Genomic DNA, 26,927 nt, shown 5'->3' with positions numbered 1-26,927 from the left:
TGAAAATAAGGACAGATAAAAGACCCAGCTGTTTCTATGACCAGTAGTCTGCCTCTTTCTACATGATCCTTCATCCCTCCTTCCTAAAAAAAACGCTCTCCCCTCAACCCCTGTATTTTCATTTTCCAAAGTAATTTTCTTCTAGTAGCTTATTCATTTATGTTACAAATGGCTGCCAGTCTCATAGATTATTTAAAATGTGGAAAAATTTTAAATCTAAATATCTAACAATAGGAGTTGTTAATAATGTATGACACTTTATGAAACCATTCAAAGTCATGCTCCAGAAAAAATTTAAAGGTAAAGAAAAATAATCATTACATATTCCAAGTGAAAGAAGGAATCTTCTAAACACATTTATTAAAATAACAAATGTTTGTAGGGACGTGTGCATTAGAGCCTTCAGCTTCATAAGAGAAAGACTTGCTGTTGTTCAGTAGTAGAAAGGGGAAAAGGGAAACAGGGAAGTATTTACTATGTCCAAAATGTAATATATCAAAGTGACATAGTACATAATGTCTGATTAAATGACTGAATATATTTTTAAATATAGGTTTAAATTTAACTGTGTTTTACTGCAACAAACATAAAAAATTATTTTATGACTTGACATCATAAATTATTTTATGTTACAATTTAAAACATCTACTAGATTTGCATATAAATTTTGTGTTGTTTTTCTAAATGATAAGTAGAGATTTCAGGCTGATCATTGCAAACATTTCTCTGTAAAAACACATTTTGTGTGTATGGATAGTTTTTATTAGTAATAAATTTAAAAGATAATTTCAATATTATTGTCACTGTATTTTCTTTTTTATAATTCTTTTTGAAAGATATACATCTTGATACAATAAATACAAAAATTAATCAAGTAAATGTTACCTACAGATGCAATGAAAATCACCATGAAGCTAATTTGTAAAACCGTTACCACTTTTATGTTCCTCATTATTATCTACATTTTGCAAATGGGAAAACTGAGGCCCAGAGAGGTTAAGTAATTTGCCCAAGGTCACCCAGCAAGTAAGTGGCAGAAATGAATTCGGTCCCAGGCAGTTTGGCTCCTGGATTCCTAATAGTAACTACTAGACTACGTTGCCTTTGGGTTCTTAGTTATCGCCTTATAGGAAAAAATAACTGCTGGTTCCAGGCTGCAATTTACCAAAGGGTTAAGTACTTCATCAAAAGAAAGGCATACTTCTATGTAAGGGGTTCTCCTGTAGAGTCCTAAGAAAAGGAGATGATTGCAAAGACCCCAACTGCATCTTCAAGGGGGTTTCCATATCGGAAATAACAATGTTCATCATGATAGATAATATGTATTGAATGCTTAGTAAATAGCAAGATCACATGCCTATTAGCAGGCAAGGTCTCCTGGGAGACTTTAAAAATTTTTTTTTTATCTTTGATTCTATAGAAAACAGGAAGGTGTTTGAGAATAGCATTCACCAAGAGGGGAATATTTACTAGGGATTTTGATGAAGTCATACTTAGCCCTTCAATTTCAGTCTTCAAGAAGCAATTCCCACTCCCACACCCCCAGGACAGGGCTCCCTGTATTACAGTCTTCATGTTCTTTGGTTCTTACTTTTAAGTACTTAGCTTAACGGAAGGAAAGACCAAAGATATTTCACCAGGAAAAACTTATTTTTTTTTGAGACTCTTAACTATACAATTTTTGTTCACTCAGCAGACATAACTCAAAGAATAACTGAAGGTTCCTCTTTCTAAACTCCCCCATTTCCTCAGTATCTTGGGCCCAAGGGTGAGAGGCAGAGGCCAAGAGAATAAAAGTACGTGTAACTGTCCATGATACCAGTTCGTCTTCATCATCTATCTTCAGAAGAGATGAATTGTAACTTTGGCAAGTCTGTTTACATCCCTTCCAGTCTTTACTTTCAGTGGTAAAGTAATAACAGTTTACTCCTGGACAGCACCAGTGGCCTTCATTGAGTTTGCCTATAATATACAAGGTGAAACATTAAATGTCTTTTCATCTGGTATTTTGTTAAGTAGAGCGAGATACTTATCAACTCTCCATAACTAAAAAATCTTAACAGCTATCACTAATGATAATGTGAGGTTCACCAGAAGTTGGGAATGCCAAGAGATATCTGCATTCCCATATTCATCGCAGCACTAGTCACAACAGTCGAGAAATGGAAACAACACAGATGTCCATCGATGGATGAAGAAAATGTGGTCTATTCCTACGAGGGAATATTACTCAGCCTTAAGAAGGAAATCCTGCCATGGGTAACAGCATGGATGAAACTTGAAGATAATTATGCTCAGCGAAATAAGCCAATGACAAAGGGCAAATACTGCATGATTCCACCTATATGAGATATAAAAAGTAGTCAAACTCAGAGAAACAGAAAGTAGAAAAGCAGTAGCTGGGGGAGGGGAAATGGGTTGTTGTTCAATGGGTACACAGTTTCAGTTATACAAGACGAATAAATTCTAGACATCTGCTGTACACCAGAGTGCTTATAGTCAACAATACTGAATGGTACACTTAAAAACTTGTTAAAAGGGTAGACCTCACGCTAAGTGTTCTTACCACAAAGAAAAAAGGGACATAAGAAAACTTTTGGAGGTGATGGATATATCTATTACCCTAATTGTGGATGGTTTTACTCATATATACATATGTCTCAACTCATCAAATTGTATACACTAATTATATGCAGCTTTTTGCATATTAATAATACCTCAATAGAACTGTTTTTAAAATAATAAAATTAAATTAAAAAAATTTTTAGGATTCTGGAATGCCTTCTAGATAAAATTAAAATTATTCTTTGGAATTTTTTCTTTTCCTCATACATAATATACCAAATTAAAATATTATTAATCCTTCAAAGTATGTTTACGATTTTTTAAAATAAATTTATTTATTTTTGGCTGTGTTGGGCCTTCGTTGCTACACTTGGGTTTTCTCTAGTTGCAGCGAGCGGAGGCTACTCTTCATTGCAGTGCGTGGGCTTCTCACTGTGGTGGCTTCTCTTGTTGCGGAGCACGGGCTCTAGGTGTACAGGCTTCAGTAGTTGTGGCACGCAGGCTCAGTAGTTGTGGTTGGCGGGCTCTAGAGCACAGGCTCAGTAGTTGCCGCATGCGGGCTTAGTTGCTCTGCGGCATGTGGGATCTTCCCAGACCAGGGCTCGAACCCATGTCCCCTGCATTGGCAGGAGGATTCTTAACCACTGTACCACCAGGGAAGTCCCTGTTTATGATTACTTATAGAAAAGAAAAATTGAAAACAGTCTAACAGTCTAATAAAGAAAGCATTTAAATTGTTACAAATATAATGCAATAACACAACCACTAACAGACCCGTTTGTGAGGGGTGTTTAAGACTATGGAAAAATGGCCACAGAAGTGAGAAAAACAAGATGTGAACCTTTCTGCAGTATGATAACCAATTTTTTTACAGGTAGCGAAAAGTAAAGCTAAAGAAACAAAACAATAAAATATTATTAATTCTTCAATAATAGAGACAGTACATTTCTAGTAACTACCACACCTAAATGATATCAAATAAGCAAAATCTCTTTGTAAACGCTAAATACATATTTAGTAGTTGTTGATTAACCAGGGTGATTCATTGCATCTTATGCATGATAACAGAGTTTACTGTATGAGATTTAATATTATTATCTCTTGTTTTTTGGGGGTTTTTTTTGTTTTTTTTTGCGGTACGCAGGCTTCTCACTGCTGTGGCCTCTCCCGTCGCGGAGCACAGGCTCCGGACACGCAGGCTCAGCGGCCATGGCTCACGGGCCCAGCCGCTCCGTGGCATGTGGGATCTACCCAGACCGGTGCACGAACCCATGTCCCCTGCATCGGCAGGCGGACTCTCAACCACTGCGCCACCAGGGAAGCCCCCCTTGGATGTTTTTAATAGTATCATCACACAGAGTCGTACAAACATCAACACTCCGGCAGATCTTGCTGATGTATTGGAGGGAGTATATATTGATCACAAATAGACCAAATATCTGAAGTCAATGCAGAATGGAAACACACACACATACAGTTATCTTTACAACAGCATCCAAATGAAAGGCCTTGTGCCCATTTTAGCCTAAGTATATTTTTACTGATAGTCTCCATATTTTATGTCAGCAACAAAGCTGGAGAGCCTGATTTTCCCACAGGTCCAAAACAATCCAAATTTTCAGGGGCACTAATATACTATTTCACCTTCTGGGAGCAGAAAGAAAGCAAGAACTGCCATTGACTTTTGGGAAATATAGGGCTCTACTAATCCAAACATGACTCCTGGGTTCTCAATCCTATGTTTGAAATAAGCAAACCCAAATACCCATACTACACCTAAGAGGCACAAATTAAAAGTTATCTAGCAGACCTGGATCCCTAGCATATAACATAACCCTGTATTAAGCCTCAAAGCTTTTGGAAAGGGAAAAAGTAATGGAAAATTGTTCCATCTTTCATTCAAGATTTCCTCCATACATACCTATATTTCGCCAAAACATTGGAAAGATCTCCTCTTGTTTATGACATCCCTTCTTTCTTGTAGCGAGTAAGTCCAGTCCCTTTTCTTGCTGAAGGGTTTTAGTTTTTAGAGTATCATATTCTAAACTCTTATTTATCAAAAGTTGCTCCTTTAAGTAGCTCTCATTTTGCATAACATGGTACTTCTGACTGAGGTTCCGTAGAATTTCCTCCTGTTGATGTTTTTCTTGAATATACTGAAAAACTAAAATTAATAGTATAGACACAATTTTTAAAGTACTCATAATGCTTAAATGTTGAACTTTAGGACAGGAGAAAAAAAAATCTCACTTTGACAACCAACCCATTTCATTCCTTTAATTAGTAGTTTTACATTTAGAAAGTAACACCTCAATAACTTGACCATATAAATTGAAACATCAAATTTCTCACTATAAGCCACCTAAGTGTAGAATAAATAAAGCATGATTTCTGAATAAAATTATGAGGGTAAAATCTAACCATTCAGTTCAGTTTCTAAGTTAGCACAACATTTACAAATAGGTACCAAAGGACAAATCAGTCAACATTTAGCAACACATCTGAGTATGAAAATCTGCACTAAACAACATGAAGAAAAGCACCATTATCATTGGAGCAGATGGAATATCCATAGGAGAAAAGTGAGGAAGATCCAAATTAGTAATTTTGTCTGAGTGCAACAGGTTGGTAATTTTCCCTAAAGATGTCAAGGAACTCAAATAAAAGATAAAAGGCTGAATTCAAGATCATCTAACATCCATGCATAGAATCACTCCTTTTACTAAATCATTTCTTTATTGTATATTTAGAAAAAATTAAGAGTAAGTCATAATTTCTTTTGAACAGTTGTTTCTCAAAGAATGTGTATCTGAGATTCACAGGGATCTAAACTTAGAAGGTGGAATAAAATAGTAGTTCCCCCTTATCCGTGGTTTCACTTTCCACAGTTTTAGTTACCCTGTCAACCGCAATCTGAAAATATTAAATGGAAAATTCCAGAAATAAGTAATTCATAAGTTTTAAATGCATGCCATTCTGAGTAGTGTGATGAAATCTCATGCCATCCCTCTTGTCCTCCCCAGGAAAGGGAATCATTCCTTTATCGAGCGTATCCTGCCCTTGTCAGTCACTTAGTAGCCATTATCAGATGACTCTCGAGGTATGCAATGCTTGTACTCGAGTAACCCTTATTTCACTTAATAATGGTCCAAAAGCACAAGAGTAGTGATGCTGGCAATTCAGATATTCTCTTACTGTGCCTAAATTATAAATTAAACTTTATCATAGGTATGTATGAATAGGAAAAAACATAGTATATACAGGGTTCAGTGCTATCTGCAATTTCAGGCATCCACTGGGGGTCTTAGAAAGTATCTCCCGTGGAAAAGGGGGTCTACTGTACTAAGTGCTGTATCAGAAGGAATGTTGCCATGTCTCATACAGACTGGGACAGCTCATTACAGCTTCAGAGATATTGGAATAGGTAAATAAAATGAAAATGACACTGTGATTGTGTCTGGGGAAAAATCACTAAGAAAGAACCACCTGGAACATTCCCTGATTATAGCCATGGAATAACTAACTGATGGAGCATGGTTAATACCTACTCAGTTAGTGGTTATTTCTATGACTAAGACTTGAAGGATGTATTTCAATTACTTACTCTTTATCCCCAACACTGTGGTTGTCATCAATAGAAGTAAACAGAGGGTCCCAAGCGTCACTGCAATGCCACACCAGGGCACTGAAGACTCTTTAAATAAAGAAGGAAGAAAATGATCATTAGGGTTAGAGCCTGACCCACTACTCATCTTAACCTGGACACCATGTGAAACACAGAAACAATCGTCTCTGAAAATTTTACAAAAGTACATTGTACAAACTGTTTTAATTTGCAATCTAGTAATTATAGTTTTAAAGTTTCAGATTTCTGACTTACAGTCACCCATTTTAGAAATCCTACACACAAGAACAGTCTTGTAGGATTTTTAAAATGCATTCCTTACAAAAGCACAGATGGCAATAAAGACAATACACATGTGTGAGAATCCACACTGACATGCATACTTCTTGCTATGATCACAACCAATAATGAAGAGGAAGGAAAAAGCAGTCAATATTCTTGAGAAACTGGTAGCCAATAGTGGGTATTCTGAAGCTGCAAATGTGACTGGGGCCTATCCCTAAAGAACTTTCTAGGAATCCACTTTTCCTTCTTTCTCTTCAATTTTTTTTTTTTTTTCTCTAGCAGTGCCCCATTTTTCCTCCTACTTTTAAGGTCCTCTATATCTGAAAATTGTATCTCTGATGGACACTACATTAAAACAGTAAAAAATTATTCTCAGTTTAGAGTTTGTGACACTATTTGAAGGTACAGAGAGAGAACGGAAACATTAGAATGCCCCTTTTGATTTGAACATTTTTGTTTCTTCATTCCATTAAGTTTTGGTAAATATTTAAGACACCTGAAATACCTTTTGTCTAAATAAAAACATTGTTTCTAACGCATATTTTTCATTTCTCCAACATTCCGTAAGACTTTTATTTCTCTAGGATCTGCAATGTTTTCTCTTTTTTTAAGGTTTTTTTTTAATTAATTAATTTATTTAGGCTGTATGGGCTCTCTCCAGTTGCAGCAAGCGGGAACCATTCCTCCTTGCGGTGCGCGGGCTTCTCACTGCGGTGGCCTCTCTCTTTGCAGAGCACGGGCTCCAGGCGCCCAGGCTTCAGGAGTTGTGGCTCACAGGCTCCAGAGCGCAGGCCCAGCAGTTGTGGCGCATATGCCCAGTTGCTCTGCGGCATGTGGGATCCTCCCGGACCAGGGATCGAACCTGTGTCCCCTGCACTGGCAGGTGGATTCTCAACCACTGCGCCACCCGGGAAGCCCCTGCAATGTTTCTTGAGGCTCTAGTCTGTCCTTTACTTTTAAAATCCTCATGAGGGAATTCCCTGGCGGTCCAGTGGTTAGGACTCCACGTTTCCACTGCTGAGGGCCCAGGTTCCATCCCTGGTCGGGGAACTAAGGTCCAGCAAGCCTTTTGGTCCGGCCAAAAAAAAAAAAAAAAAAAGTCCTCATAAATTTCTCTTGACCAAATTTGAATGAAAACATTCTACTGGGACTTCCCTGGTGGCGCAGTGGTTAAGAATCCACCTGCCAATGCAGGGGACACGGGTTCGAGCCCTGGTCCGGGAAGATCCCACATGCCGTGGAGCAACTAAGCTCGTGCGCCACAACTACTGAGCCTGCACTCTAGAGCCCGCGAGCCACAACTACTGAAGCCCAAGAGCCACAACTACTGAAGCCCACGTGCCTAGATCCCGTGCTCTGCAACAAGAGAAGCCACCGCAATGAGAAGCCCTCGCACCGCAACGAAGAGTAGCCCCCGCTCGCTGAAACTAGAGAAAGATTGCACACAGCAACGAAGACCCAACATAGCCAAAAATAAATACATTTATTTTTTAAATAAATTCTATTATCTTCTCAAATTTAAAAGAATTAATTTCTCCATTCTCACAAAATTAAAAACAAAAAAGGTATTAAAGACCATTATGGTTTCATATTACCGAGAACCTAGAACATAGATAGGAACTTATTATTTCTAATTCAGAAGTTTGACAAGTCATAAGCGATGGGTGAATCTAGACGCTTCAAACATCTACCTTTTCCTTCAGTCTTGCCAGGGCTTTGAGTACTACCAGGCCTTGATCTATTTTGTGACTCCGAAGGTGACTGAAGAAATCTCAGGATGGAATAAGTCACTTCTTGTTCACTCATCTATAAAGTAAAAAGAGGTGAGGTATGTGTTTTGCATTAAAACTTTGTAACAGAATGATTTCTATCCAAAGAAAAATTAAAAGGTTAGTCTATAGCAACACACCAGGATTAAGATGTATGTGTGTGTGTCTGTGTGCGTGTGTGGACATCTGTTTATTAACTCCTTCAAGTGCCTAAAGCATGTAGACTGAGCCTGATTTATATAAGAAATGAAAACCTTTCAGTATTTTTGCTAAAGTCATTTGTACTCCTAGTAACTACAGCCATGATCATTAGAAAATAAGGAAAGAATTTTTTTTAATTTACCAATAGATTAAATAGGCTGGGTCCTATTCAGTTCAGCTCAAAATGTTCAACGTACAAATATACACGTTAGACAAAGTGATACCACCCCAAATTACTGAGACACTTTTAAAACTATTAATTCAAAAAACAAAAATTCTATTTTGGGGGATTCTGAAAAATATAAATATCTTGGCTTAAAACATATATATATGTATATATATATATATATACATATATATATGTGTATTCAGGACTACATATCAGTAGTAAAAAGTTCTTACAAGGGGGCTTGCCTGGTGGCGTAGTGGTTGAGAGTCCACCTGCCGATGTGGGGGACACGGGTTCACGCCCCGGGCCGGGAAGATCCCACATGCCGCGGAGCAGCTGGGCCCAAGAGCCAGGGCCGCTGAGCCTGTGCGTCCGGAGGCTGTGCTCCGCAACGGGAGAGGCCACAACAGTGAGAGGCCCGCGTACCACAAAAAAAAAAAAAAATAGAAAAAAAAAAAAAAAAAAAAAGTTCTTACAAGGATTTGAATAGTAAGTCAATGTCAGTTTGAGATAATTATTTTTTGACCCGAATAGATAAATACATTGCATTGTTCTTTTCAACTATAACATGACTCTACCACAGTGTTCCCCAAAGTGTATCCCATACACCATCTGCAAAAAAATTACTGAGGCTTAACACTGAAAATTTGTTAACATTTCAGATTCCAATGTCTCGTGGGAGACATACTGAGTAAAAATCTCTCAGGTTAGATCCCAGTCACCTGTATTTTTAATCCCCAATGATTATGTGTATATTAAAAGTTTAGAAATAATCTTCTAGTTGCCAGAGAAGCCTATGTGAAAATAAAATTTGTCAGTAGGTAGTCTTTAGTTAATATCCATAAAGGGTTCAATCTATTAGTAGATATCAATATAAAAAATTATTAAATAGTAGATATTTTAAATATACCTTGCTTCTTATATTAATCAGGATGAAAAGGTGTTATCCAAGAAACAGGAAATATGGAAAACAAATGGCACATATAACTATATTCTTTAAATTTTTTTAATTTCTAAAAGTTCCTAAACTTGATTATTCACATTTTCCCTAATTTCCTAAGGAAAATGAGTCTTTTCTATTATAGAACCCTCTACAACTGAGATAATATGTAAATCATGAGACCCGAATAAAAAGTAATTAATCCCCCAAATCCCTCTGCTTTATTTTGATAACACAAAGCAAAAATCATAACATATTTTAAAAAAAGAAAATAACTTTCCATGAATGCTGAACAATTTTTCACATCCTTTAGAGTTAATGCAGTTCTAACCCAATCAATAAAGGATGCTTTCCTATCCATCCCATATTCATGCCAAGTCATTTATAATAAAATGCCATATTCCTAGAATCTTTTTTCCCTAGAATCTTTTCTTTATAAATCAGACAAATGATATATTCAGGTACAAAGATCTGAGGGAATAAGAGCAAATGTTACCTGTATTTGTGCCATGCAGCGAGGCAGGCAGAGAAAGCTGACCCAAAAATTAGGTGAGAGAAGTTGGCCTTTCCAACTCCAGATCCCTTGGGTGCCTAAGTGGCTGGAAGATGGAAGGCAGACATGAACTGTCTCTGAATGATACTCCAACTCAAAATTTTCTGCCCCTCCTCTTGACCAAAGTGATAAAAGGAAATTGTATGACAAAAGCTGATGCTGACGAGAAAGGAAAACTGGTCATGAGCTATATCTTCCTCCTTTCCAACCAACCAACCACTTGGGTACTCTGCAGAATAACATTTGAAATCTACATTGGAGGACTGAAAAAATAAAGGAACACAGCTTTGGCAGAAACAAGAAGTAAGATCTTTAACAAAAACTAGCATACTTGAAAGAAACTACTAGCAAAAACAACTGGTTAAAATGTATATGCATAAACATAGAGACATATACACAAGAAACATTATGACTAAACAAATAACCTGTCTCTTAGAAACTTTCTCTTATAGATTGCTATTTGAAAAAAAAAATTTCTTTTCCTATTGATGTTTAATGCAGATAAATGTATTTTAGAAAGTATTTTAAAACATCCATAATTCCACTATAAAATTTGGGTGTGTATGTTTCTAGTTTTTTAACCATATGTTTACTATCAAAGTTGGTGTCATTCCACACACAATGCTTTTGATCTGTTATTTTCTAAGTGTTTCTTCATTTAAAAATATTCATCTAGGGCTTCCCTGGTGGCGCAGTGGTTGAGAGTCCGCCTGCCGCTGCGGGGGACATGGGTTCATGTCCCGGTCCGGGAAGATCCCACATGCCGCGGAGCGGCTGGGCCTGTGAGCCATGGTCGCTGAGCCTGCGTGTCCGGAGCCTGTGCTCTGCAACGGGAGAGGCCACAACAGTGAGAGGCCCACGTACCGCAAAAAAAAAAAAAAAAAAATCATCTAAAATGTTATTTTAAAAACAATGTATAGTTTTTATCCATATAGATTATACCATAATGTATTTAGGCAATCCCATACTGCTGGACATTTAGGTTGTTTCCAATTTTTTGTGAATATAAAAAAAATTTGTCCTGTACTTTCAAATATTTCCTTAGGAAAAAAATTTTAAACAAGAAATTATGGGGCCAAGGGATATATACATTAAAGAACTTTGATACATATTACCAAATGCCCTCCAGAAAAGTTGTTCCCATTTATACAACACTAGTGTGAAAGTGTTCACATTTGATATTTTTAAGAAATACTGGTGAATTATTCTTATACTTGAGTTTCATCCACGAATCTTACCTCACATGAAGACCCATAATCTTCCAGTGAAAAGAAATTCATTTCTATAAGTCTGTTTCTACGAACCAAACCCTGTGGGGGAAGAGGAGTGAGGTGGGAAACATAGGTGAAATTGATTATGCAGAGACAAACCCAGCCCTATTTCACCATGTTCTAACCACATTCTTTGCTTATTCTTTTCTTCCCTTACCAACCTCCAGCCACAACTAACCATCACCCTTTAGAAGGCATCCCCATTCTTCACCTCCCACATCTCTTCCAAGCTACTTTACAAACACAGTCTACTGAATGTTCTGACCACTAGGACCCCCCCACACACACTAGGTTGTTGCCTGTTGTCTGTCAGCTGACCCACTCCTATCCTCCGATGCAATTCTTAATCTCAGAATCACCATTGAGTCTGCCACTTGTAATCATGGGCAGGCAGTCAGCTGAATTACCTCCCAGAGACTAATTTAATTCCATCACACAAAGTTTCATGAGTGGAGTCTGGACACTTCAGGAACACTGACTGCTGTGCATTTTCTTCTCTCTTTACCCTCATCCTGGATTGACTTTGTCAATCTCAAAACAGAAGGATCCCGAGCCCTCAATCCCAATGCCAGAAATGAATGAATGAAGTCTGCTGAGAGAACGTAGGGAGTAGGGGTGGGAGAAATAGTGATGGTTGTCAAAAGGTGGCAGAGAGAGATGCCATCATTTGCTGGAGGACTGCTGTGTGTATAACCATATTGAAACCTCCCAATGCTGACAGCTATTTATTATCATTCCCCTCTTACAAATGAAGAAACTAATGTTAAGAAGGTAATTGACTTACCAAAGAACACATTATTGCTAATTCTCGACCCATGTTTAAAATCAAGCCTGATTGAATACATAGAGCACAGATGGGCTTTGGATTCAGAAGAGCCTGGATTTTCAACTAATCTCTTGCTACCAAGCATGAATTCTGGAACCGGGCAGATCTGGCTTGAAATACCAGCCCTCACTTCTATGTGTGACTTGAGGCAAGTCACTTCACTTCTTTAAACCTCAGATTCAACGAAAGTAAAATAGTGCTTTTGCTTCCCAAGATTGTAGGGTATATAAAGCGCTAACCAGACCTAATGCTAACGTTCATTAAACGTTAAATACTATTATCTGAAGTCCCAGAGTCAAATCCTTTCTAGCTGTAAAAATTTGAACTCGTCACTCCAAATCTTCAAGCCTGTTTCTTCACACGTTCAATAAGAATGTCACTCACTTTATATACCTGGAAGAATTCAATTAGATTAGCACTACAGCTAGGATTTCTTAGACTTCAAAAATAAGTATTCATTTTTTTCTCTTTCTTCAAGGGGTCTATAAATAGTGAAAGAGCCAGGACTGCAATCCAGAAATGCTGACACACTGAGCCAGGAGTGCAGATGCTTACAAGGAAGCAGGGCTGGGCAGGGGGACCGGGGGATGGAGGTAGTGCATATTAACACAATTTAGGAGCTGGGAGACATGGCAGCATCCCACTGCCTCTATAGAAAAAGGCATTCCATGACCTCAGATCTGGTTATTTTATGTCTTACCGGCCCATGGAGATATTGGTGATGTTGAGCATTTTTTCTTTTAACATGCTTATAGCTGGTAAGAGGGTGGATAGCTCTCAGATGGAGGCTGAGACAGGGGCAGAACGTATTTTTACACTTACATAGTCATCTGTTTTCTCTGTATAAACTCCATACCGTGAGAACATCGGTCCCATTCATTATTCTAACTGTAGCACATAGAAGAGATATGAGGCCTACATGTGCCCTTGATGAACAAGGTGGTTAAAGGTAAGAACTGACTACAAAATCTAGATTTTTCAGTTTCGTAGAGAGACATCATGAGATTAATAATGGGAAAGCCAAATTGTGTAGCTGCTCCCTCTAAGCTCTAGTTTCTTTTTATTACTAAGCTCTGATTTCTGGGAAAGGCAAATTCCTTCTTAAATGACAAATCAGCATCAGAAGATAACAGCAGTAACTTCAGACAGGACTAATTGAAACTCCTAGCATTGTCATTTGGTCAAAGAAGCACAAAATGGAAGCACTAAACTTCATCTATCACACCCACTCCTTAAGAAAACAGAAAGATGAATAATTTGAAGAATGTTTTGAATGTTCTTGTACATTGTCTTCCAAATTCACTTTTGTGCAAAACACAGATAACACATACACAACATGAATACATAAAGCATTCATTTACTTCCTGGCTGCTTAAAGGCGTTCTTCATTTAGGAAACCACACCTTTTACCCGTCCCTTCCTGCTGATATTAACTTCGTCAGCTAGAAGCTTAGCACACAGCTCCTAGTCACACCTTCAAACCTCAATGGCTTATCATTTCACGGCAGCAGGCTGTTCTTCCTGTCCCAGCCTGAAGTGAAGGCTTCAAGAATAACCACCAGATCCCAGGGGAAGATGGTCTTTATCCCTCTTATCGGGAGGAGTAACCTTACCTGGCCAGGTTCCCCCCTCCATGGCTATTTGTCCTAATGCCTAACCTTTATGCCACTGAGCCATATGAAATTTCCTGGCTCTTACAGTAAAAACTCAAAAGAACACCTTGTTTGAGGTTTCCTGTTTCCCTAATTAACTACTTTGTCCTTCTTTTTTTTTTTTTTTTTTTGTTTTAAAGATGTTGGGGGTAGGAGTTTATTAATCAATTTATTTATTTTTGCTGTGTTGGGTCTTCGTTTCTGTGCGAGCGCTTTCTCTAGTTGCGGCGAGCAGGGGCCACTCCTCATCGCGGTGCGTGGGTTTCTCACTATCGCGGCCTCTCTTGTTGCGGAGCACAGGCTCTAGACGCACAGGCTCAGTAGTTGTGGCTCACAGGCCTAGTTGCTCCGCGGCATGTGGGCTCCTCCCAGACCAGGGCTCGAATCCGTGTCCCCTGCATTAGCAGGCATTCTCAACCACTGCGCCACCAGGGAAGCCCTGTCCTTCTCTTGACGATAAAAGCTATTCTAATGGTCTAGACAATTTCTCTATTGTCCTAGCTGGTCTCCAGCAGTCAATCAAACAGGAAGCATCCTTCCTCCAACTTCTAACTAAATGAGAAGAACACCTGAGGAAATAAGAAGGCATGAAAAAATAATGGCAAAAAAAAAAAAAAAAAAAAGGATTTTGGATAACTATTCAGACTGCGCCACTAAGGGATAAAGCCTATTCACAGGTCGAAAGGGAAAATAGTTCTGTGAAGTAGTGCCATAATGAAGAATTTCAGTTCTTCAGTGTTCTTGCCACTGTATCACATGATTTGGACTCTAAGCTCATCCTCAAATCATTCATTTACCTTTGTTATTTTTATTATTTTTTTTGGATTTTCAATATAGCTCATTGCCATATAATGCTAGGAAACCAATTATTAAAATAATCAAAAAACTTAAGGTCCACACAGAAACCTTAACACACGTTTATAGCAGCTTTATTTAGGATGGCCAAAACTTGGAAGCAACCAAGATGTCCTTCAGTAGGTGAATGGATATACAAACTGTGGTACATCTAGACAATGGAATATTATTCAGTCTTAAAAAGAAATGAGCTATCAAGCCATGAAAAGACATGGAGGAATCTTAAATGTGTATTACTGAGTGAAAGAAGGCAGTCTGAAAAGGCTACAGACTGTATGATTCCAACTATATGACTTCATGGAAAAGGCAAAACTATGGAGCCAGTAAATAGATTAGAAGTTGCCAGCTGTTGAGGATAGAGAGAAATGAACAGACAGAGGATTTTTAGGGTAGTGAAAATACACTCTATGATGCCATAATAATGGATACATCATTATACATTTTTTCCAAACCTACAGAATGTACACGGCCAAGAGTGAAACCTAATAATGTAGGTTCATCAGTTGTAACGAATGTACCACTCTGGTGGGAGATGTTGATAATGGGGGAAGCTATGCATGTGTGGGGGGCAGGGAATACACAGGAAATCTCTGTACTTCCCTCTCAATTTTGCTGTGAACGTAAAACTGCTCTAAAAGTTTTTTTTTTTTAAATCGTATGGATCAGTCGTTGAACTTGCAGCACAACCCATGTTCACAGGTCTCACACATTTCAAATGAAAACAAAGTAGTCTAACAATAGGATATATAAAATAATCTCATGTATATTCACATTTTAAATGCCCACATGAATAGACTCAGCCCGATATCAACGAAATATCGACTTGTACTTTTAACAGTAAGAAGAGGCACAAAACCTGGTTTTTCTTTCATATAAAGCACTTTTAAAAAAATCTCTGCCTCATACGTTACTATGGCTAAGAGGAAACATTAAAGATTTTTTAGCACAACACTTTACTTCAAAGACCAGAGGTTTAAACATTTGACAACATTAAGCAACTCTTTCCACCATGCCCCGCTACCCCTGACCCTTAGAAAAAGTTCCAGATTTAGCGTTGGTTTCATGGCAGAGATACCACCATTTACCCAACTGGTAGTCCTCCCCAGGTCAAATTCCACCAGAGGTTAATCAGCTTTCAGCTTTCCATGGGTTATGTCACTCAAAGGCTTTCTTGACCTCAAGCAAAGTTAAGATGGTGTTACTAGGGCAATACTACAGATTTCCACTCCCCAATTTATAATATTAAATATCTATTTCTCTATCTACAATAATTATGGGGGCACAGTAGGAATAGGCACATGTAAGCACAATAGGAAAAGAGAAATATAATAATGCATAGTTTTTATTACATTCATGTAAAAGAGGGGCATGGGGGAAACTGGGTGGGGGGCAAATGGGAATTCTTTGTGCTATCTTTTCAATTTTTTGTAAATCTATAATTTAAAAAATAAAGTATATTTTGTAAACAAACAAATTATATATATATATATATATATAAATAAAATAGAACGGTAGAGCCTGGCGGATCATCCTGATTCTCACCGGTCCTCTTTGCTGTGCTGTACTGGTTGCTTTGATTGAGGAACTCAGACTATACATAGAACTTCGGATCACAGTTGGGCCACATCCAAAAGACACATCCTTATCCAATGTGTTCAAATATACAATTCTGTGGTATGAGTATGCACATTTGAAAAATTCATGGTAATGTAAGGTATCCATAGCAACAGAAATGAATCTCTTACACCTCAGACTAAGTTACAAAGACAAATAATCTGAAGGCAGTATATATAAAAGACAATAAAATGCTGAAAAAATTTTTACAAAGCGCCTACTATATAGAAAAGACTGTGTTAGATGTTGGGTAGTGACACTCCATCCCATGAAGGGGCAAATAAAGGGATGAGGCACAAAATCAACACTTGAAAAGTAAATTTAGGGCTTCCCTAGTGATGCAGTGGTTAAGAATCCACCTGCCAATGGAGGGGACATGGGTTCGAGCCCTGGTCCGGGAAGATCCCACATGCCGCAGAGCAACTAAGCCCATGCGTCACAACTACTGAGCCTGCGCTCTAGAGCCCATGAGCCACAACTACTGAGCCCGCATGCCACAACTACTGAAGCCCAAGAGCCACAACTACTGAAGCCCACGTGCCTAGAGCCCATGCTCCGCAACAAGAAAAGCCACCACAATGAGAAGCCCTCGCACTGCAACGAAGAGTAGCCCCCACTCCCAGCAACTAGAGAAAGCATGTGCACAGCAACAAAGACCCAACTCAGCCAAAAATAAATAAGTAAATAAATTTACTAAAAAAGAAAAAGAGGGCTTCCCTGGTGGCACAGTGGTTGAGAGTCCGCCTGCCGATGCAGGGGACACGGGCTCGTGCCCCAGTCCGGGAGGATCCCACATGCCACAGAGTGGCTGGGCCTGTGAGCCATGGTCGCTGAGCCTGCACGTCCGGAGTCTGTGCTCCACAACGGGAGAGGCCACAACAGTGAGGGGCCCGCGTACCACCAAAAAAAAAAAAGAGACCTCAAGAGGGTGACAACAGTCTTGCACAGTGGCAATCTGGAGATGAGGTGACTTTCCATGGCAAACCCGAAGAGGATGGCCACGCATTTTAATGCAATGCAAAGGACCAGAAGCATTCCAAGGTAAACAAGCTACCAAGCCATGCTCTAGAGCTACACTGTCCAAAGGGTAGCCACAAACCTCATTTGGCTATCTAAATTTAATAAAAATTAAATAGCACTTTAAAAAATAGTCTATTGGGGACTTCCCTGGTGGTGCAGTGGTTAAGAATCCACCTGCCAGTGCAGGGGACATGGGTTCGAGCCCTGGTCCGGGAAGATCTCACATGCCATGGAGCAACTAAGCCGATGCACCACAACTCCTGAGCCTGCGCTCCAGAGCCCGCGAGCCATAACAAAGAGTAGCCCCCGCTCACCGCAACTAGAGAAAGCTTGCATGCAGCAACAAAGACCCAACGCAGCCAAAAATAAATAAATAAATTTATAAAAAAATAAGTCTATTGACACCAATTATACCAGTTATTCCACCCAGAAGTGAGAAATCAACTATATGACTTATAATAGACTTATTACAGTAAATGAAAAATGTTAATTATTGAATCTAGATTGGCATATGGGTGTTCACTTTACAATTCTTTCAAGTTTTCTGTTTGAAATTTTTCATAATAAAATGGTGGAAAATATTACTTTTAATTAAATAGGACTATAAATTGTTATATTAGCCACATCTCAAGTACTCATTAGCCACATTCAGTATCCAGCGGCTACCCTATTGGACTGCTCAGATACAGAACATCTCTATTATCGCACACTTTACTGGACATAGCTGCTCTAGTCTAGCTGCTCAGGAGCCCGGTGAGCCTTCAGACACCAATTCTTCCACACTAAGGTCCCTGGGCAAAGTGCATGATGACTAACAGGACTGCATACTTTTAGAGTGAAGGTTCAGATGGAAAAGTAACAGAATATCAGGGCATTAGCTACTAACAGGAGAAGTAATCAAGTCTATCAGAAAGGGGTTGAAGGGAACTGAGAAATATGACTGGGATCTGTGTTCATTAGGAGTTAGGATATAAATACACACACACACACATATATATGTAAGTCTAAATTTTAAATAATTTTTAGAGCTGAGAACTCATTTACTTCCCACAGATATACAAAATATATACATTGTGAAATAATAGAAACAGGGGCATAATAAAAGATGTGCTTAATTTGGGGTAATAACTTTACCTTCATAACCTTGAGGAAATCACAGCCTATACAAAAACATTTAAATGTGAATGACCCGAGGGGTTTGTGACAAATGTAAAAAATCCAAAACCTTCTATAAACAACTTCTATAAGCACCAAAATATTAAATCCCATCAGGTATGGTAGAAACAAGGGAAGATCTACAATTGCCTTTCAATGGATGGGAATCTGGCTACATGTTTCTACGTGAAAGATCCTCTGCCATACAATGCACCTACTAGAACAATTTTTATCTTTAAAATGAATCAGAGATACAGTCTCCTGAAGGAAAAAATTCACTCTCCATCCAGGCTTTGATATGTTTTATTGCAAAATTTCAATAAAGGTGGCTTTTATTTACAGAATTTAATGTGTGTGGGGACTGTCCAATCCACTTGGACCCAAGTGAAGATAACCATTAAGCCTGTTTATGTATTTTCTTATTTTCAATTTGCATACAAAAAAAGCTTGCTTCACAGGCTTCCCTGGTGGCACAGTGGTTGAGAGTCCGCCTGCCAATGCAGGGGACACGGGTTCGTGCCCCGGTCCGGGAAGATCCCACGTGCCGTGGAGCGGCTGGGCCCGTGAGCCATGGCCGCTGAGCCTGCGCGTCCAGAGCCTGTGCTCCGCAACGGGAGAGGCCACAACAGTGAGAGGCCCGCGTACCGCAAAAAAAAAAAAAGCTTGCTTCACATTCATAAAAACCCCAATATCATAAATGACGAACCCTCCCATACCCATCCCTTAATTAAATATAAACACAGATTCAAAAAACATACAATTTAGATTGGTTTAATCTTGAAATGTAATCCAATAAGACTAAAAACTAAACATTTCAGGTCCTGTACCAAATAGTAAAATACTCGAAGGCCTTCAGGATCCCTAAAATTTAAAAAGATAAAAGTTACTTTTTTCTTCCTAAAATGAAACAACATAATAGTACAAATTAATTCCTAAAACAAAACAAAGACCAAAAACCTACAACAATTACGTTAAAGGAATTTTGAGAAAGGAAGCATTTTCTGATAACTAAAATGGATAACTTGAACAATTGCCATCTCTACCTTTCCTGTAAGAAAAAAATACATAAATTTCTTCATCAGTATTCATTTCATATTTAAAGTGTTTATTTCCTTATAAAAAATATTTATGCATCACAAAAATGTTTAAGGCAAATAAAATTATAAAGATAGAAAAAAGAAACTCAATACTATATAATGTCATTCCTCATGGAATAATTATAAATATTTTGGTATTTCTCTAACATTTTTCATAATTAAAATCATTTAGGGCTTCCCTGGTGGCACAGTGGTTAAGAATCCACCTGCCAATGTAGGGGACATGGGTTCCCAGCCCTGGTTGGGGAAGGTCCCACATGCTGCGGAGCAACTAAGCCCGTGCGCCCCAACTACTGAGCCTGCGCTCTAGAGCCTGTGTGCCACAAGTACTGCAGCCCACGCGCCTAGAGGCCGTGCTCTGCAACAAGAGAAGCCACCTCAATGAGAAGCCCGTGCACCGCAACAGAGTAGCCCCCGCTCACCACAGCTAGAGAAAGCCCGCGCACAGCAACAAAGACCCAACGCAGCCAAAATATATATATAAAAAAATAAAAATTAAATTAAAAAAAAATCATTTACTGTGGCCTTTTAAACATTACTTTTTCCATTACATTAAAAAAAATTCACAAATAATTTTTAATTAATTTAGCAATTCTCTCCTTGTGAGCATTTGGATTTTTTTCCTATTATCACTAAGGTTTTAATGAATATCTTTATGAATAATAAAGTTTTTTCATTATTTCAGAGTATTTCCCAGGATAGATGGATGGTCAGAAATGAAATTAGCTGGACAAAGATAAATGAGAAATATTAACAGCTTTTGATGCATATTATCAAATTGCTTTCTAAAAAACACTGTATCAATTTACAATCCCAGTAGGATACAAATGCCACATCCTCACCAACTATGGGAAAATAGATGTGATAGTTTAAAAGTACCTCGCCAGTCTTCATATATGAAAATAGTCTTTTGTATCCAGTAGTTATGCATTAATTCCTTTCTCCTTTCCTCTATAAATTATAAAGCACCTATTGTGTGCCAGGCATTGCACTAACTTTGAGATATGGCAAGGTTCTCAGGGAGCTTACACTGAAACCAGTTAAGCAAACAAATAAGTTATTACAATTTAGGGGGATAGGAAAAAGACACTATAAGAACATTTTGAGGGGAAAGAGTGGAAAGAAATAATTGGAGGCAAAGAGATTTTTCAGACAATGGTATGTGGTACCGCACTTACAGAGCTTGGGAAGACACAGGTAGCTAAAGCCATACTTAAGCTATACTGGAGCTTTTTCCATTTCTTTCAAGTATTAAATCCAAGGAGGAGAATGATATTATATGGGACTAATAAGGCTGATAAATCCAATAAGGATTTCTTTTAAATTTTGTGACGCTGTGTCCAGATTAAGATTATTTTTGGCAATCAGTAAAATATTCCGCTAACTTCTTTGATAACAAGTCTTCACTACTATAAAAATGAGGATTACATATACATAATGAACTGATACAGGTTGCAATTAAAATAATCTTACCAAACTGGCTATAGTTCTAAAATGAGCCCCTCTAATAAATTATGTCAATTTAGTCAAAATGCTTTAACATACTCACTTTGACTGATTAACATCAATAAGAGAACCTATTTTTGATGTGGTAAAAGAAATGTGTTCATCTCCAATTACAATTTCAAGCTCCTGAAAAAAATAAAACAGAGAAATGTAGTTAATATAAAAATCCATCCCACAAGATATATGTATTCTTGCTACCAAGGAGTCCCAATTTTAGCTGCAAGTTTTCTAGCCATCATAGAGGAGGGAAAAAAAAAAACAAAAAACAAAACGACCTGTTAGCTACAAACTATGTAAAATAAAAACCTCATCAGCTCCTCAGGTGTCCCCAGTATTAAGATGAATCAAGAATTGCTTTCCAGGGACTTCTCTGGTGGCGCAGTGGTTAAGAATCCGCCTGCCAATGCAGGGGACACAGGTTCGAGCCCTGGTCCAGGAAGATCCCACATGCCGTGGAGCAACTAAGCCCATGCACCACAACTACTGAAGCCCGCGCACTCAGAGCCCATGCTCTGCAACAAGAGAAGCCACGGCAATATGAAGCCCGTGAACCACAACGAAAAGTAGCCCCTGCTTGCCACAACTAGAGAAAGCCCATGCGCAGCAACGAAGACCCAGCACAGCCATAAATAAATAAATAGAAAGAAATGTAGATGTTAAAAAAAAAAAGAAATAACGAAAAAAAGAGAAAAAAAAGAATTGCTTTCCAGAGATCTCAAAAAGATGATGCTATCAAATGAATGATATACTTACGAGTGACACAGAAATGTTTCTTATAATGTGAGTAAAACTAGTAATATGGGTATAAGTCTATTTTTAATATAATAAATACAAACACATTTACCCTTTCTACCAGGCTCTACAAGTAAACTGCATAATATTAATAACAGCACTACTTAGCACCCACTATGTGTCAGGCCTGGTGCTAGGGACTTGGCAAACATTCTCTGTAATCCCTAAAATTGGACTAATAAAGCCTACCCTTCTCAGGTCAGCTTTATTTGCCTAATTTTACAAATGTGAAATCCAAGACTCATAAAACAGAGGAAAAAAACTGTTGATGTAGAACCACTAGTAAGTAATGGTACTAAGATTTGAATCCTGGATTTTAAGACTGAGAGATTCATACTCTTTTGACTTCACAAAACAATTAAAATCAAGAACTAGTAAAACAAATATAACATAATATAGACATTTCTAGTGTGCCAAAATTAAGTATAAATTTTTCTCCATATTTTATCTGCAAACCTAAAATGAAAAAGTAAGAGGCTATGTCTGTAGTGATTTTTCAGTTTAAATTAACAGATGACCTTAAAGACACTCCTAGCTATGTATTTGAGCAGAAAATCTGATTATGCACAGTTTATGGCACACACAAAATGGAGAATTAAATAAGACTCTCAAACAATCGTAAAATCTTTGACTTAAAGATGCAACAGACAATTTCTGGAGCATGAGTAATCCTCCCCATTAACCAAAACACATGAACACATCATCAAGTGGGTAGATGAAAACACTGTTCTCTCCCTGAGTCTAAAAGAGATAATAAAAGGTTTGTTGCTGTTTTTAATGCAAACGTATATATGTATAAAACAAACAGATCTAAATTTACTTCTTAAAAGTGTCTGCAGTGCATAAAATAAATACTGTTAACTATTACCTTTGCTTTCCTAAATAATATTTCTTTAAAGAGAAGTGTCAAGTTACTGCTACAGAGAGTCAGCATCTATTAGATTTCGCCACATTTTCTTCTAGCCAAAGAAGTTGTTATACAGTATAATCCTCGGGAATATACAAAAGCGAAATTAAATGTTTCTTCCTCCTGGGGTCATATCTCATTTCTCCAACAGGTGAAAAGACCCAATTCAGAAATCAAACTGGCTTTCTACAGAGTGAAATTAGGCCTTCAGAGCTCTTCAGCAGCCCATCGATTTTTCTGAAGGGAATATGAGAGGCAAAGGCAACGGTCAGTTGGAACAAAGAAACCAATCAAATCACTCTCTGGGGCATAAAGATGCAAGTAAGAACTTTCAAAGTTATAAATCTGGCGAAAGTGAATTTTACATAGTCAATGAGAATTCTAATTCTCAAATTTAACAAACACTTGTGTTTTTTCCTATCTATTTTTATTTCCTAATAAAAGTAATTAACCAATAATAGCAATCATTCATAACACTGTGTAAACATCTTAACTTTAGCAGGGGTGGCTGCAGAGAAGACTGTTCAGAAAGATGTCTAAACTGACGCCTTTACTACTAGGCGGTAGCACAGAAAATGATGCAAAGTGAAATAAAACTATAAAGTATTTACCAGGTGCCTACTAAATGGAAAACCCAAGACTCAATGAGGAGTCATTCTAAATAAACAAGGAGAAACATAACAATTATATTCACAATTTTTAGTATTTATGCATTTAAAGAATTATTAAATACAAACCTGCCGGCCAACCCTGTCAGGGGGAGGCCACAAAGCATCATCTTCTTTTGTAATTTCACTGTCATCAATAATTCTCTTCAGTTCTTCCATTACACTCTTGTGTACATAAGCCTGAAAACAAGTTATAAAAATTTCAGTGTCTCTCTATTTCTCGACACAACTCAGAAGGCAATAATAAAACAGAGTTACAAACCCTGAGTATTCAAATAGAATATTAAAGAAAAATTTAACTCTGATTCTAAAAGTACAAGATGGGAAAGAATCATTCTTCCTTATGATTTTTCTTCTCTCTTGCCCTTTCCTTTAAAACATATTTTTCCCTCTTCTCAACACCAGCCCCATCTTAAAACCTTGTATTCTGCCTTTGAAACACAGGACTCAGATACCTCTGAGTGGTCAACACAAAATCTATGAGGTGAACAAGTGACAAATACAAATGCACATCACAGGTAGTGCTTTGAACTTTTTCTTATACCTAACTTTTGAGACTTTCATTTAAAATTCATACTGTGTTTAAAATATAATTATCAATTAGTTTTAAATAATGAATAGAGTAAAAAGACAGAGTTAATTATAAAATGAATTAAATGATACACTCGAATGTGGGACTACAACTTAATATATTCAGATGGCTTCTTTTGTTGTTATCGATGCTACAATTAGAAGCCTTTTTCAGTCTATACATCGGCTTCTTCTTTACAGCCTTAGATGTACTTTAAATATGTAAATAAAAACATAGACATGAGGGAAACAGGCTTAATATAAAAAATTACACATCTGTAAAAAACTTACCTCCTTTCTGATCATGACATCATTTTTATAATTGCTGTTGTTAGCATATCTAAGTTTTCCTGTGGGAAGTAGAAAAAAATTCAATCTATAACAGCAAAAACTGCTAAAATATAAAGAAATGACATCGTAAGCAATTTTGAAGGTAAAAACCATTTTATACTACTACTTTTATTAATATTTCCTCCCTCCTGGCATAAGATCAATGCTGAACATGTATTTGCTGTTAAGTTGGCTGAAGTTGAAGCCAGTCAACTTTTTAAACTCCATGCCTTCAATACAATTCCATATAATGGGAGGGTCATTTTCAAGGCCCATTTTCTTAAGCTACATCATGATCTAGACGGGGAATCTGAAAAAGGAACTAACATTTCTTCTAAAGTTTACACTACATGTCTTATTGGTGCTCAGTTATCCAGAACATTTAATCTAATCTGTAAAACAACCCTAAAAAGTATGTTTTATTCTCTCACCTATTCATAGTTGAGAAAACAGAGTTAAGTGACTTGCCCAGGGTCACAGAAGATTCAGACCTAGATCTACCTTCTTCCAATACACATGCTTTCCCGACTACTCCAAAATGTTCTTTTAATTATTTTCCTTCAAATGAATGTATTATGGCAATGATACTGTTTTAGAATTGTAATTAAGAAGCACACAAACGATATCTTCTGAATAAAAATTGACCAGTTTGTTACCTGATCTACATTTAATTTTGATGTATTCCCTAATGCATGCTTCTCCTCACGGCTAGTTAGTTGCCCAGATACAGATGTAATGTGATCCTGATCCTCTAAAATGACAGGTTATCCTAAGGAGGAGAACCCCTTAGGAATCACTGTCTTTGGGACTCATCGTTACTTATGGAAAGGTTGTGGAATGGTGTGGTGGCAGATGAGAACCAGCGTTCTGGAAGGAAATTTCCCTGATAATCTTAGACTACTTCATTTATGTGACTGGCTGAAAGTGATACAGACAAGCTAAAAGTTGTTCACAGGCAAAGGCCCTGAAAACACTATCACACAAAGAAAGAACAGATGAAGAATTCAGGTAAATTTGGCTCCTTAGCTAAATTTAGAAAAGACTTGGGGAGAACCAGGGAGAGTAAGGTGATTAAGGTTTCTAAATAATTGCAGAGCCGAAGATACCCTGACTCCTACATGAAATCACCTTTCCTAATATGTTATCCTCCCCTAATTTTTCTTTCATGCCTTCACAGAACTTTGTCCAAAGCATGAACACAGCACTTAATATCTATACTGCCTTACGGTTAGTTTCATGTCTACGTCACCCACCAAGGTATAACTCCTTGAGGGGAATTAAAGAGTCTTATGCACTACTGTCCCTTCAATTTTTGTTTTTACACGTTGCCCAGCACATAATATGCATTCAAAAAAGAAAAGTCTACGTAGTTGGACTGTCCTTGTTACAATAAGAATTCAATATACAGTACAACCATCTAAAGAGAATCAGAGCTGTCCAAAGCCAGAATTTGCTGCACTTTCCTTGGGCAGCAGGCAGTTTCACCTCATAGGGCTCTCAGCAGTCTGGCTCTTTTTTTCCCCTCAGAGACCAAGAAAAAAAATCTACTCTCGTTTCAAGACTCACCTCAACTGTCACCTTCTCTAAAAAGACTGCCGACTCTTTTATGTAGAACTAACCACGCCCCTTCTTTATAGTCTTAATGCATCCTATAGGGGACAACTGTATTTAGGCACCCCAAACACGTCATTACACTCATTTTTCTACACGTGGGGCTCCCCGCTTCACAGCAGGCCTCATTCGTTTTTCTCGACATTTTTGCCTTCCATACAGCGCCTGAATGAATAAAAAAGATGAATGGGCAGTCCGAAATTTACTGTTCACCGGAAGATTTTAAGCATCCATGCGTCCACCGCGTGGTGGAGATGTTCTCACAAACGTTCAAGTATTAGGTAGATAAACTAGACGGCCTTTAAGGTCCCTTCCGGTGAACTGATGCTAGGATTCTGAACTTTACTATCTGGCAGGATCGGCTTTTCTTAATTAACTGACACCAATTTACTCTTTTATTCATAAAGCCAATGTACGCTTCCTATTTTCCTTAAGCTCCTCGGCCCTACTGCACACTCGCGAGTCCGCGGAGCCGCGCCCACCCACCCCAGCTCCGCCGCGGCCTCTCCACCTCGCTTCCCCCTGCTCAGCACCGCGCTTCGTTGCCGCGGCCGCTTTTCTGCTCACCGTCCGGCCGAAACTCAAATTCCAGAAACTCGTGTCCAAACTTGCCCTTGTGCCCTACATAGTAGCGCAGGTAGAAATCACTAGCCATAGCCATCCTTATCCCTGAAAAGCCCGCCGAAGGCCCAGCCGACGTGCCGCCGGACGCCTGGCAGTGACGTCAGTCGCCCAGGATAAACGCGTCACTGCGGCCTTTCTGCCTCCCGCGAGCCCAGAGGAAAGCGGGAGGGCGGAGACTCGAGTGAGAGACCTGGAGGCGCGCGGGGAGGCGCGCGGGGAGGCGCGCGGGGAGGCGCGCGGGGAGGCGCGCGGGGAGGCGCGCGGGGAGGCGCGCGGGGAGGCGCGCGGGGAGGCGCGCGCGGGCGGCAGCGATCTGAACTTT

The 26,927-nt window shown here is 38.5% G+C and overlaps 2 protein-coding genes across 6 annotated transcripts in view; both read right to left on the bottom strand.

Moving 5' to 3' along the window:
- The window catches only part of LOC309811570 (killer cell lectin-like receptor 2), a 31,202-nt gene extending 21,020 nt beyond the window's left edge, over positions 1–10,182 (bottom strand). For all 5 annotated transcript variants that reach the window (XR_014295212.1, XR_014295213.1, XR_014295214.1 and 2 more), the window contains exons 1-5: positions 10,051–10,182; positions 8,167–8,281; positions 6,170–6,259; positions 4,487–4,729; positions 1,820–1,962 (exon numbers count right to left, since the gene is read on the bottom strand). Coding sequence is in view for 1 of the 5 variants with exons in the window: in XM_082634435.1 (XP_082490561.1) it covers positions 1,820–1,962; positions 4,487–4,729; positions 6,170–6,259; positions 8,167–8,281; positions 10,051–10,065 (606 nt within the window). In the remaining 4 variants the exon portion in view is untranslated. The remainder of the gene's footprint in view (positions 1–1,819; positions 1,963–4,486; positions 4,730–6,169; positions 6,260–8,166; positions 8,282–10,050) is intronic.
- An 8,605-nt stretch (positions 10,183–18,787) lies between these two features.
- Positions 18,788–26,722, bottom strand: MAGOHB (mago homolog B, exon junction complex subunit). Its single transcript, XM_082635099.1, has 5 exons — positions 26,549–26,722; positions 24,332–24,390; positions 23,540–23,650; positions 21,147–21,229; positions 18,788–19,361 (listed from the first exon to the last, which is right to left on the bottom strand). The coding sequence occupies exons 1-5, from the start codon at positions 26,640–26,642 to the stop codon at positions 19,262–19,264; spliced, it is 447 nt and encodes a 148-aa protein (XP_082491225.1). The 5' UTR covers positions 26,643–26,722; the 3' UTR covers positions 18,788–19,261.
- Between the last annotated feature and the right edge of the window lie 205 nt (positions 26,723–26,927).

Source organism: Mesoplodon mirus (assembly GCF_964341445.2).
Source record: "Mesoplodon mirus genome assembly, chromosome: 11".
Lineage (NCBI taxonomy): Eukaryota > Metazoa > Chordata > Mammalia > Artiodactyla > Ziphiidae > Mesoplodon > Mesoplodon mirus.
The sequence above is the reverse complement of the archived record's forward strand: the minus strand, read 5'-3'. Positions and strand labels throughout refer to the sequence as shown.

What these genes read in the sequence shown, in the direction of transcription:
- MAGOHB (XM_082635099.1), bottom strand. Translation starts at nt 26,642, where the DNA reads ATGGCTATGGCTAGTGATTTCTACCTGCGCTACTATGTAGGGCACAAG. An exon ending in ATGTCATGATCAGAAAGGAG is followed by an intron (nt 23,651 to 24,331) that starts GTAAGTTTTTTA and finishes ACTTGTTTTCAG; the next exon opens with GCTTATGTACACAAGAGTGT. An exon ending in ATTGATGTTAATCAGTCAAA is followed by an intron (nt 19,362 to 21,146) that starts GTGAGTATGTTA and finishes TTTAAATTTTAG; the next exon opens with GGATCCTGAAGGCCTTCGAG.